This window comes from Phasianus colchicus, chromosome 2 (genome assembly GCF_987193195.1).
Source record: "Phasianus colchicus chromosome 2, bPhaCol1.hap1.1, whole genome shotgun sequence".
Taxonomy (NCBI): Eukaryota; Metazoa; Chordata; class Aves; order Galliformes; family Phasianidae; genus Phasianus; species Phasianus colchicus.
The window spans coordinates 102,793,988-102,807,517 of NC_143437.1; the positions used below are offsets into that span (position 1 = coordinate 102,793,988).

A 13,530-nucleotide genomic window follows, 5' to 3' on the forward strand; every position below is an offset into this window, starting at 1 on the left:
ACTAGAAAAAAAATCTATAAATACCATTGCCAAGTTTATTTCTCCCCTCTTAAATAACAAATTTTGACAGGTTGTTTCAAAGTACATACTTGACAATCTGTATGTCATTTCATGCTGGAAATAGCATTCAACGTATATAGAACTTGCTTGAATTCATGCAAGTAAATGTAAGGATCACCCAAGATATACACTATTCCTCCTGCAATCTTTTATTATTGTGATATATGTTAGAGCACACAGGTAATGTAGGCAACTGGAGTCTAAAAACTTATCAAGCAAAAGAAACAAATGAAACAAACTTTGGTCACTAAGTACATAACAAAACATGTTTTGCTAGACATAATCAAATAATTTTTGTTATTTTCTACAAGTCCTGCCACACACTTACAGGCAATAGTAATAATTAGAAAAAATAATCCTGTTCCTAATTTCATCCATTTTCATACATTTTAAAGCCCATTGTTAGCAGCCTGTTGAAATTCTGAATGTATGTCTTTAGAATTCCTTCTTACAGATTAAATCTCACCATAAGTTGAATTTTGTGACACTGCTGAGTAAACCATAGCTGGCCTTTGCATCTACGAGATCTATGAGTGTTATATTAAATAAATAAATACATAGAAGTTACCATGCATTTTTAACACCTGTCATTAAAACAAACCAGACTAACAGGCAAGTCTGAATGAGATACATTATAAATAAGTTATAATGAATAGTCTTATGTGTTACTAATATACATATAAAATATTTCTGGCTCCCTCTTATCTGTAACAGCCTAAACTTTGTGTTTCATAACCAGGACATTTCATTTCCCAAGGAGCTTAAATACTTGTACAAAACTTTTGAACAAGATTGCTCAGTATACTCAGCAGGTTCTTCTTGCATCCTATAGTTTCCAGATATGGTTGGAAAATGAAAACTGAAATATTTGCAAATGTTTGTACAAAACTTTAAATATATCTAATACTGCTGGCCACTTCAGTCCAGTCCTCATCATGTAGCATTATACTAGAAGCACATTTGCAGAAAACACATGAAAATATATTCATGTCAAGATATAAGGAGACCAAGATGATATATTTTCTGTGAGATGGTCCTTTTTGGTAAAAGATGGGAAATCACAAACTCAATTTTTCTGTTCAGATCCAAATACCAGAGTGCTCTGTTTCACTGTATTTAGTGGAAGTTCTTTTATTCTTTGTTTTGTTTTGTATTGTTTTGTTTTGGGTTTGTTACTTCTCTGTTGGAGTTCCCCTAAGTGTTTTGTCACTGCAGAAACCTTACACCTCTACACTTCACATAGATCTTTTATTCCCAGTTCTGATATCCCTATAGTACATCTCAACCCTTCCTCTGCTGTAAATATATATAAATCCAATTAAAAAAAAACTTCATTTCATATTCCTTTTTCCATATTCACAACAGAAATATTCGCATGTTGATCCAGTCTCATAAAGGGAAACCATGTAACGGAACTTGTCTAGATTGTTCAAATCAAATAATATTTCACTAATTTCAACTATGTATGATTAATCCTTTAAAAGAAAATAAAACCACTGAAAACAAATTTTTAGATAATCATAACTGAGGAAGATCATAATGAGAGGCAACTGAAAAATATCATGTTGTTCAGGAGAAGTTTAAATACTGAAAGAGGCTAAATTATCAAATACACTCTTTGCAATTAATTATTTGTTCTAAGATAATTGGGATACATAGAAAATAATTTCTGAAACATAAGCTGAGTCTAAGTTATGTCCTATGGAAATTAAGTTGTAGTACCTATTTGAGTGTCTGTACAAGTCCAGAATTGTATTAACTTTCATCTTGTCTATGCTCTCCATCAGCAGTTCAAGAAATCAGATATTTATCAAATTTAGAGACCATTTGACCTTCTTCAGTTAATACAAAATCAGGTTGACCTATAGTTACCAGCATCAAGAGCTAGTTCATTCATTAGATGACTTCTGGATAGGGACAGCCAAACAGTTTGACCTGAGATCACTGATGAGCTACATCCTATTAACCTCAAAAGAAAGAAGAGACGAGAAAAGGAAAGAGAAAAGGGGGCAAAAGAAGCTTCAAAGTAACAGCTGTGGTTGATAAAAAAAAATAAATAGCAGAATTATAATATAATGATTACAGACTTGGTCTCATCTAAGTCAACAGTCTATGCATAAAGGGTTGTAAATGCATTAGTATTTAGCTGTTCCGGGAAACTTTTTTCCCTTTCTGTACTAGAAACCAGTTATTCTCTCCACTGCACATTAGATGAGACTTTACAAAGCAGTACAGAAAAGGTGAAAACATGTTTGTTGAAGTTAATTACAATTTTTTAAAATACTTAGCCACAAAGAAAGTAATGTTGATATGAATCCTGAAATTATTTGTTAATCCTGAAATTTGTTAAATCTTTCAAGATTAGTTCCAAGGCTCTCACATGATTCTTCAAATAAATGTATAAGAAATAAAATTATAAGAGCCTTCCATTTTTGTATTTTCTATGAATTAGGTGTGGGACCTGTTCCACCACTTCAAACTTGACAGAATTCAGAGGGTGTAGTAGGCGTGGCGAGGAGACGGTGTGTGACGGGGTCAGGTTCCCTATGCTCAGGGCTTGCCAGGTGCTGTCCCACAATAGGACAGCGTGTATGCAAGGGGTGTAGACAAAGCGGGACGAGAATATTTAAGTGCCTGCTACATTTTAATAAACACCATTTTGCTTCACCTATACTTGGGGTCTGTGTGAGCATTTGGCCCCGGCCTGGTTAGGGTCGGTTTCGCTGGCAAAGCAGCATCTTATGGGGTGGAAAACGAATGATGCAGAGAGAGCGGCAACAAGTGGTGACCCCGACGTGATCTACCCTGTGAGTAGTAGCTGCCCGGCGTGCCCGTAAGGCGGTGGAACCTGTGGGGTATTGGCAGGTCGCCTACGGAAGACACACTGCGGTGGAACCTGTGGGGTGTTGGCAGGTCGCGTGTGTAACTATGGATCAAGTAATTAAGGTATTTTTACATTTCTGTAAAAGTTATTGCGGTAAGACCGTTCCTTCTAAGAAGGAGATCGCGGCCGTGTTATCGTGGCTAGAAAAGGAGGGTGAGCTGGACTCCCCTCAACAGGTGCTCGATTCAAATAAGTGGGACTCACTTACTTCGGCGCTGTGCCAGCGCGCCATGTCCGACCAAAAAGCCTCAGAGCTTAAAACGTGGGGCTTGATACTTGGGGCTCTTAAAGTGGCAAAGGCAGAAGGAGGGTTCGGGGAGGACCGGAGCGTGACGGGGGCTGCCGGGAGCGGGTCTTTGCTTTCTCATAGATCCGGCGAGGCAAAGATGGCGGCGACGGCGGAGAGCGGAGGCGGAGAGACGGAGAAGAAGGAGTCGCCGAGTCAGTCATGTGAGCCGACAGCCCCGCCCCCACCTTACCCTGCCCTGTCTTTATGCCCTTCTTTGGACAAAACGTCTCAGCCAGAACCGCCCCTTGAAGAACGCGATAGGGCGGTGGGCGGAGCGGGGCGGGGGAGCCCGCGGCCGGGGGAGGGCCTGGTTACTGACTGGGCTAAAGTTAAAGAGAAAGCGAAAGAAAAGGGCCTAGCGAATCCAGGCGCGTTTATAGTTAGCCCTACAAACATGGGCGCTTTCTCTATCGCATCGGGTTATTGCGGAATCCGATTGGCCCTCTACATGGCCTACAGGGGCGGCACAGATGATAGCGGGAGTGGGAGGAACAACGCCCACTCGGAGGTCCGCCCAGATGGTTGAGATTATCGTAATCAGCAGGGATGGTTCCCTGGAAAGGCCTGTTCTGCTTACCCCGTTAGTGGCGCAGGTGCCGGGAACCCTCTTGGGGAGGAACTTTCTGCGGAGTGTGGCAGCAGGCATAACAATTTATAGTGGGGGCCACGATCTGTCAATTGTCAGCGCAGTATGCAATCCCACTGCGCTGGAGACAGGAAGTGCGACCTGTCTGGGTAGATCAGTGGTCCTTACCGACCGAATAGCTTGTAGCGCTTCACGCATTAGTACAGCAAGAGCTTCGCTTAGGTCATATAGAACCCTCTCTTAGTCAATAGAACACTCCTGTATTTGTGATAAAGAAGCGGTCAGGATCCTATCGCTTGCTGCACGACTTGCGCGCAGTTAACGCTCAGTTAGTGCCTTTTGGTGTAGTTCAGCAGGGTGCGCCCGTACTATCCGCCGTGCCTGCAGGCTGGGGGGTTGTTGTTATCGATTTGAAGGATTGCTTTTTCTCCATACCCCTGGCTGAGCAAGACAGGGAGGCTTTTGCCTTTACGGTTCCTGTCCGTAATAACCAAGGCCCGGCTCGTCGGTATCACTGGCGAGTGCTCCCACAAGGGATGGCGTGCTCTCCCACGATCTGTCAGATAGTGATTGACAGAGTTCTGAGTCCGGTCCGACAGTCCCCTAGGCAGTTCCTCCTGCTGCACTATATGGATGATCTAGTGCTATCATCCCCGACCCCATCGGGGCTCCAGTCATTAGAAGCCCAAGTGGTGACGCTCCTGACATCAGCCGGCTTCACTATTTCTGCTGAAAAGATCCAGAGAGGATCGGGGGTCCAGTTTTTAGGATATCGGCTGGGAGACAAAACTGTCCACCCAGTCGGGGTTGACATCAAACCCCGGATACGCACGCTATGGGATGTGCAGAAGCTAGTGGGAGCCCTACAATGGGTTCGAGGGGCACTGGGGATCCCTCCTCGCCTCATGCAGCCATTTTATGAGCAGCTTAAGGGCTCGGATCCGAACGAGGCGCGTTCCATCACGCCCGAAATGGCAGAGGCATGGAAGGAAATAACAGAATTCTGTTGTCATTCGGCTCTGTCTCGATATGATCCTGGAAGGGAGCTAGAAGTGGCTGCCTGTAAATGCGAGAGTGGGGCGGCTGCTGTTATAGGCCATGACTTGGGAGCCAAACCGCAACCATTGTGGTGGCATTTTTCCGTTCAGCCCACGCGTGCGTACTCCTCCTGGCTGGAAATATTGGCTAGACTTCTTCGTAAGTGCCGTCATACAGCTGTCAGAACCTTTGGACAAGAACCTTCTATTATCTATCTCCCTACATCATTTCGTGATTCTTTACCGCTCCCAGAGCCCATCTTGCTTGCTTTGGAAGGGACGCCAGCTTCCCTCACATTTGCGGACTCGCCCCCTATTTTCGAACTGGCGAGACCGTTGCAGCTGTCGTTACGGTGCAGGGTGCAAGACTCGCCCGTGGAAGGGCCTACCCTGTTTACCGATGCATCATCATCAACGGGGCAAGGGGCAGTAGTGTGGGAAACAAATGGTCGCTGGGATTCCATAATCTTCACAGATCCGGGCGCCAGCGTTCAGATGCTCGAGGTCAGGGCTGTTGCGATGGCGATTGTTTATTGGCCCTCCCTTCCCTGTAACATAGTCACAGATTCTGCTTTTGCAGCTAAGCTCGCTTTGAAAATGGGCCAAGAAGGCATCCCTAGTACGGAAGCAGCGCTTATCTTAGAAGATGCTTTGTGCACCCGAGTAGAGCCTATAGCAATTTTACATGTAAGAAGTCATTCGGATGTACCAGGATTCTTTTCAGAGGGCAATGCAGCCGCAGATGCGGCTGCAGGGTCCCGTGTCCTGACGATCCGAAAGGCCAGAGACCTCCACTCCACGCTTCACATAGGCGCCCGGGCACTCGCTCGAGCCTGTGGTATTTCCATTACAGCTGCAAGGGATGTGGTGCAGGCCTGCCCTCACTGTAATTCAGCTCCTGCTATTGGGGCGGGGGTCAACCCCCGCGGCTTAGGGCCGCTGCAGATATGGCAGACGGACTTTACGTGGGAGCCGCGAATGTCACCTCGGTCGTGGTTGGCAGTTACTGTTGACACAGCCTCCACAATGATCGTGGCTACCCAACACGGAAAAGCTAATTCTACCTCGGCCCAGGCCCACTGGGCTGTGGCTATTGCGGTCCTCGGCTTGCCAGTGCAGATTAAAACGGACAACGGCTCATGTTTTACATCACGGTCCACCAAGGATTGGTTAGAGGCCTGGGGAATTCAGCATACTACGGGTATTCCGGGAAACTCACAAGGACAGGCCATTGTTGAAAGGGCTAACCGCCTCCTCAAAGAAAAGATCTATGTTCTTGGGGAGGGGGAGGGATATAACAACAGAATCCCAATAGCAAGACAAGGAGAGATACTGGCCAAAGCTCAGTTTGCCTTAAATCACTATGAAAGAGGGGATGCCAGCAGGGCACCAGTAGAAAAGCACTGGCGACCCAGAATTCTAGAGGAAGGCCCTCTAGTCAAAATAAGAACGGAGGCAGGAATATGGGAGCCAGGATGGAGGATTCTAGTATGGGGTAGAGGGTATGCTGCTGTAAAACATGTCAATACGGGAAGTGTCATGTGGATCCCGGCGAGAAAGGTCAAACCAGATCTGATGAAAGAGAACAGTAACGAGGGACTCTGAGTTTTGCAGGTATGGCTCCTGTGAACGCCGAAGAAGGAGACAGCCCAGGAACCCCGAAAGAAGGCCGAGAGAATCGTGGAGGAAACTCAACCGTTGCTGCCAACGAGAAAACGCGTTTCTATCAGGCAAATGCTATGTTTAGTGTGTGTGGTGGCTATTGCTTTATCACAGGGAGCGAGGGAATTCACCTTTTGTCACTGTCAGGGAATTTATGGGTTACTTAGGTAAATAAGACGAGCCAAAACGACTTTTGCTTTAGCTTGCAATCGGCAACCTCACTCTTTTGCACTTGCCTAATGGGCATCCCTCAATACACGTTAGAAGCCTTTGCGAGGTACACTACAAACCATTCTAGCTGCCGTAACAACACCGATCTAGCTAGCCAAACGGCATGTTTGATAAAATCTCTGAACGACCCTGGGGTTGCTGCAGCACAGAGCTTGGCTCAGATAGAACGCCTAGCATGTTGGTCAGTTAAGCAGGTGAATTTAACAACATTAGTATTGAATGCGATGTTAGAAGACACAAACAGCATTCGGCATGCGGTGCTGCAAAACAGAACAGCCATCGACTTCTTGCTCCTGGCACAGGGGCATGAATGTGAAGACCTAGAAGGAATGTGTTGCTTCAATCTTAGCGACCACAGCGTATCCATCCATAAAGCGCTGAAAGCCCTGCGAGACCATACGGAGAGGATCCAGGTGGACGACGACCCCATCGGAGACTGGTTCAAGAAGACGTTTGGCAACTTCGGGAGTTGGATTGCGAAGATCGTTAAGGACATAGTATTAGCACTCTTAGTAATTGTGTGTATTACCGCTATTCTGCCGTGCGTGATTATGTGCTTTCAGAATTGCTTGCTAAGGATTATGTAGCAGCTTATGGACCAATGCATAGAGTATAGAGTATCACAGGTATCGGGAACAATTGTAGCGTTTGCGTTCGCGCTGTTACGGGATATTACTGAGCATAGGGAGGGGGAGATGTAGTAGGCGTGGCGAGGAAACGGTGTGTGACGGGGTCAGGTTCCCTATGCTCAGGGCTTGCCAGGTGCTGTCCCACAATAGGACAGCGTGTATGCAAGGGGTGTAGACAAAGCGGGACGAGAATATTTAAGTGCCTGCTACATTTTAATAAACGCCATTTTGCTTCACCTATACTTGGGGTCTGTGTGAGCATTTGGCCCCGGCCTGGTTAGGGTCGGTTTCGCTGGCAAAGCAGCATCTTATGGGGTGGAAAACGAATGATGCAGAGAGAGCGGCAACAAGAGGGATAGAATCAAGTAAGGAAAAGGCTGGAATCAATGCAGGAATCAGTTTTACTCGTATTTTTAATGATAGATTAAAATATCACAAAAGAAGAATGAGATATCTTTCTGAATCACTTCTGTAAGTTGGTTCATTTTGATTGGTGACCTATACATAGCTATAATTCTATATTTTGTGTTACTCTCTACATCAGGCTGTCCTGAGGCTTAATACAGAAATATCTGTCCCAGTTGTGGTATTTGCAGTACCCCAGTACTCTCCTCTGCAAGTTAGCATCATGAAAAATCAGGATCAATTCAGAAAATTCAATCTAAACAACTTCCTCCACTTCTGTATTGACAACTGTGGAGAACCACCACTGAGGATATTTGCTTCTGGCCATTATTTGTCTCTGCCACCTTCTGCCATCACAAAGTGGTGGTAGTGGGATAGCCCTTTCCCACTGACAGAACAGCTAGGGGCTGTTTATCCCTCTCAAAGATAGAGGCTTTAGAAAAGATTTAGATCTTCACAAATGGGATCAACCTACATTGGCTTCAGTGGACATTTTATTTTCTAGTTTCCCAAGAAAATGGTAAATTCATCTTTCTGAGAAAATTCAGGATTTCAAGGTCGAATAAAAAATTGTTGATGTTTTTCATTAAAGCGAGAGATGAACTTACGAATGAGAAGTAGACTAATGAAGAGATATTACTGTGGCTTTGGAATATTCTATCATATTTTATTGATAGGATTTTTGGGTTAAAGTCATTACTTGTCACATCTTTTTTCTTTTTCTTTCTTTCTTTCTTTTTTGTGCCCTTCTTTTCTCACAATAAAAATTTTGTCTAAACAATGCAAAACAGATCTATTTAACTTCCACTAGACATATTCCTACTCCACATCTGTTTGCACACCTTGAAGGCTAAATTCACAGTAAATTTGACTAAATGCATTTTGTGTCAGACAGTGTTTCCTATGTTTGAGAGTTCTTTGAATAGATTATTTAAGTGAAAAGACAGAACAGCCCCTCCTTACCTCTCAGTACACAAAATGAATTCCCAAAGAATCTAGTAGGTCTCTAAATTAATCTCCTTTATTTTCTCTGTGATGTGTGATTTAACTTGTAAATCTATATAATCATTTTATATTCATGATTGTCTATGAATGATAGCTTATATCATCTTTGTACCCAAAGTGAATCAATAATGTACTATAGATCTTTTTACCAGTTATGCAATCAAAGTAAAAAACACGCTCATGCTTCAAAATACAAAGCAACTTAATTAACATAATTTACATTCAAAATTAAGTTGAAGATACAATCTCTGTTCATTGGTTCGTATCATTATATATCCTGTTAAATAAATAGGAAAATATATCTGCTCCTGAGAACTTACAATTTATTTATTATTTCAGTCTGGAACCAAATCACATTTCTCCACAGTGATTTCAGAGGATAGAATTCTGCCTTTGGAATCTACAGAATGCTCTCCAATACTTCATTGTTTTACTAATACGACAGATCCCAACTTCCACACTCAAATATTATTTTCCATACCCTAGCCAATGGCAAAGAAAATATCCAGCCTAGATTTATGTGAAAATAAAAAGCCATTTGTGCTCTTTTGCTGAATGCAGGATAAAATTACAAATTCTTTCCTGTCTCTGACATAATGAAAAAACTAGTTGAGGACACTTATGATGGTCTGTCACCTCATAGGGAAAGACCAGGCTTTGGAAGGTTTGGTATTCCTGAATCACCTCATTCTAATAAGAGCATCCCAGTCCTCAGGGAACCAACATATATTCATCCCACTTAACAGATCCCTTTCTCTGTTTCAGGTTCTTTAACTATAGGACCAGAAATTGCAGAAAAATGAGTCACAGGCTAGTGTCTTCCCAGAAGACGACCATCCATTTCAGTGGTCATCACCTCTCTCCACAACATCACTTCCTCTTTCCATAGAGGAATCTCCATCAGAAGAAGAGAAACAATAATACTTTATTTTGTTTGAAACATGTTTTCAGAAGCTCAAGCTATAGACTGACTTTATTTTTCCATGTAGGTAAAAGCTGTTTGCTGTTGAGCTGTTACAAGAGGAACACGTCTCTTTAGTTTTAATTTATTTTGGCTTAAGAGCTTGGTGCCATTTCTTGACTGAACTGAGAAAGGTTCCCTCTTTACTCACATTCTTACTGAGCTATTAGAGCTTAATATTCATTCAGTTACTGACTGAGACAATGCATTTAGTTCAGGGGTTACTGTACACAATAAGAACAAAACTGCCTATTTCTGTTTGCGCTGGATTACCTTCTATTTAAAATAAGTAAATAAATAAACAGATACGTATATGTGTGTATACGTGTGTTTAATGTGTAGTTTTACTCTTCAGCTGAGACAATGATGCTATATACTAGTTTAGGAGATAAAACCTGTCCAAAGTTCTGTAAAGATCAGAGTGTCTTTCTTATCTTAAGTTGGATTACTACACTTGCAGACCGAGACCAGATAAACAAAGCCCTTATATAACTTCAGGGCTGTTGTGATCAATTTGCCTAGTGCACGACTCTGGGGACCATGCTGTTTTACCATCTTGATTGCAATGATAAATCCATCATTATGTTCAGTGCGGTGGAAACAGCTTAGAGCCTTGCCATTTGTGGCAAATCTTTTCTATGGCAGGCTCATAGTAAATCAGTCTAACCTGAGCTGACAATGATTGATTCTGAACAAAATGTCACGAACAATCAAATCCTCTGTTTTCTTCTTCTTTTAAAACTGAATAGATTTAACCCCCTAAATCTAACAAAATTCAAAAGGCGATAGGAAGGAGCATTATTGTGTTGTCATGTCTTTAATTTGGGTTTGATAATTATGAAAAAAAGGGAGATTTAATTCACATATTAAAAATCGGAACCATATCGCAAACAATCCACATGTTATTTATAGTCATTAATCATTACTATCATTGTGCATCAGAGAAACACATGTTTGAATCCACTTAGACTGCATGTGTGGGAAGGAGACAGGAAGATTTATCTGCTCTCTGAGGCAGGAATTGTTTCTTTCTTCCTGCTTCCTTAAAACCCTCCTATAATGGAGCTATGGTAATGATTGAAATGTCTGAAAAATTTAGTAACACCAATAGACTCATTATTGTAGCCTGGCATTACAGTTACCCAAGCAGAGTACTGCTTTATCTTGAATTTTTTTTCCTTTTTTTTTTTTTTTTTTTTTTTTTTGAAGGCCTACAAAATACATTGGATACACTGGATCATTAGAGCTGTCACAAGGAACATAAGATTCCCCTAGAAAACTATGCTAGTAAAAAATCTAACATTTGATTAAGCATGATTGAATCAAATCCTGTTTTCCATCAACAGAAAACTACAAAATAAACATAAAACTGTTATGGTCCAAATGTTAAATGTTCCAAAGGTAGGAATTAATGTTACAATTGAAATGCTTGCTTTTGGGGGAGATATATTAAAAAACAAAACAAAAAAACATAGCTCCATTACACCATCGTGTATTATTTTTCCCATACTATATCAAAGCATTTCTGGAATAGATACAAAATTAAAAAAGACACAACTAGATCTTTTCTGCATTACAATCTACAGGAAAAAAAAAAAAAAAAAAAAAAAGGGTTGAAGAAAAATAGCTTTGTCTTTTGTGCGTACTGAATAGAAAATGAAGAAGGTATAGTCACTGAAATGATTACCTCATTTACTTGTTTATCTGGAATATTGGATGAAATAATGTAAAGGAATTGAAATTAAATGAATTATAAGCATCTTTCAAATCTATTCCTTTTCTAATATACACAGATCATACACTTTGGAGAGGCAATCAGATTCAACGTGAGGTAGAGTAAACAGAAGCATCTTCCAGCTGAGACAAAAGGCTTTTCAGAGCTCCTGTGTTTATGAGGAGATGTGAAAAGAATATCTTAAATGAACTATCAGATATTTTGATACTGTTTTGGGGAATGGGAATGTTTCAAATTTGGTATGTGAATAATATGTCTGTGAAACAGGAACACAAGCAGAACTTGCTATAGGTAGGCCCTTATTCTTTGCACATCTCTAATAATGTAACTAGCTCTGACCTGAATTAAAATCATTATTGCTATTCTCATTTTAAAACAGAATTGTAAGGAGAAATGCAGATCTGCTTCACAGAGGATTTAATTATATCATCAGGTTTTGATATTCAAAACTTAGTTTAGCTCTGATTCAGAACAAATCCCCCAAATTCTCAGAGATAGGAATAGTCCAAGGGTTCTTAATACAAAGGCAATCCACTCTGAGAGACTGAACCTGGGCTGCAGCTTGTGAAAGCTCTGGGATTAGAGGCAATCTCCCTGCTTGGCTGCCTCAGTGACATGATCCGTCAGAGTTTGGTCTCTTCAGTAAAACCAGCCAATAGCCACACATGTAAGTTTTCAAGAAACCCGGGATGCTTAGAAGATGCCTGTCAAGCGATATCCTTTCACCTGATTTCTCAAATAATTGTTATTAAATTGAACTCTCTGTGGGCTTTTTCATATCACCTAAGGAAAATGTTTTCTGCTAGAGATTATCCAGTCAGCTGCAATCTCTCCTTTCTGGGTACGTAAACCCAGAAAGCCTATGTTAGCACATAGCCTACATTAACAATGCAGGACAACTAAGCATGGCCTTCTCGAATGAGGCAGCATACTGTAAATGGGGTTACAATGAGTTTTCTTTGAACACTCTAGTCTGGAAAGTCCACATTTGCATTTCATTTTATCCAGAAGGAGTATGGTATATGCTTTCCTTAGCGAGAACAGAAGTGTGGTGAGCACAATCCTAATCTGAATTTAAATGCTAGGGCAGATGTTCCTACCAAAATTTAGACTGTGACTTGTGGTGTCAGCATCCAGGGATATCCTTCATTCCCTCGGTAAGATAGGTATGGTTTCTGCTCAATACCATACCTAAAACCAACTGTCAGAATTATACATAACACTTAAAACTGTGACACTGAAGGGTCTGTCTTCATCCAGAAGGTAAGTATTTTTACCATGAATTCTACCTAGAACAGTAAATCAGAAATGCTAGTCATGAGGTATTAAGTGGAACTTTGAGTAGATAAACCTGGTGAAAGGTTGATTTTCTGTTTAGGTGATGGGCACTCAGAAAAAGACAGAGGATAAATAAGTGACTCCTAAAGCTGATTTTTCCATTGTCCATTTGATTTCCATAGTTTCTATATAAGCAGAAATTAGAAATCTGCATCCACAACAAAAGTAGCAGTATAACGGCAACTATTAAATAAATCAATCAGCAGTAGCAAAACAGCACAACCACTTTCTGAACTGACAAAAACCACTTGTAAGACCAAGCTTCAGGTAAACTGACAAACTCACCCCACCAGAAGATTTAGGTAGCATTTTTTCTGGAAAGCTTTTCACAGATTTTTCTAGGATTATCACAGAATTATAGAATGGCCTGTGTTAAAAGGACCCCGAAGATTGTCTAGTTTCAAACCTCTTGCCGTGGTCAGGGTCACCAGTATTTTTATTGCTCTGTAGACTATGCTGCAGGGAAGTACAGTACAGAGATTATATCAGTAGGAAACAAAAATATTAATGAACTTATTTTGTGTTTCATATATCAAAATATTGTTATACAAACAAACTGACCAATGACGCAAAAACCTTTCTAAAAGAAAGGTTTCTATGGATGTTTCTGTTTAGCTGACCAGCAATGAGATTATTAAAAATAAAGCCCTAAAAACACACCTAAATCAGCAGATTATGTAGGGACTCAGGTGTGAACAGTGCTACATG

The 13,530-nt window shown here is 41.4% G+C and overlaps 1 protein-coding gene across 1 annotated transcript; it reads left to right on the forward strand.

Moving 5' to 3' along the window:
• Nucleotides 1-2,564: 2,564 nt before the first annotated feature.
• Nucleotides 2,565-9,693, forward strand: LOC149919233 (uncharacterized). The gene is made up of 2 exons (XM_090136725.1): nucleotides 2,565-3,394; nucleotides 9,554-9,693. Exons 1-2 carry the CDS (start codon nucleotides 2,989-2,991, stop codon nucleotides 9,589-9,591), a joined length of 444 nt encoding a protein of 147 aa, XP_089992851.1. The 5' UTR covers nucleotides 2,565-2,988; the 3' UTR covers nucleotides 9,592-9,693.
• The last annotated feature ends 3,837 nt before the right edge of the window (nucleotides 9,694-13,530 follow it).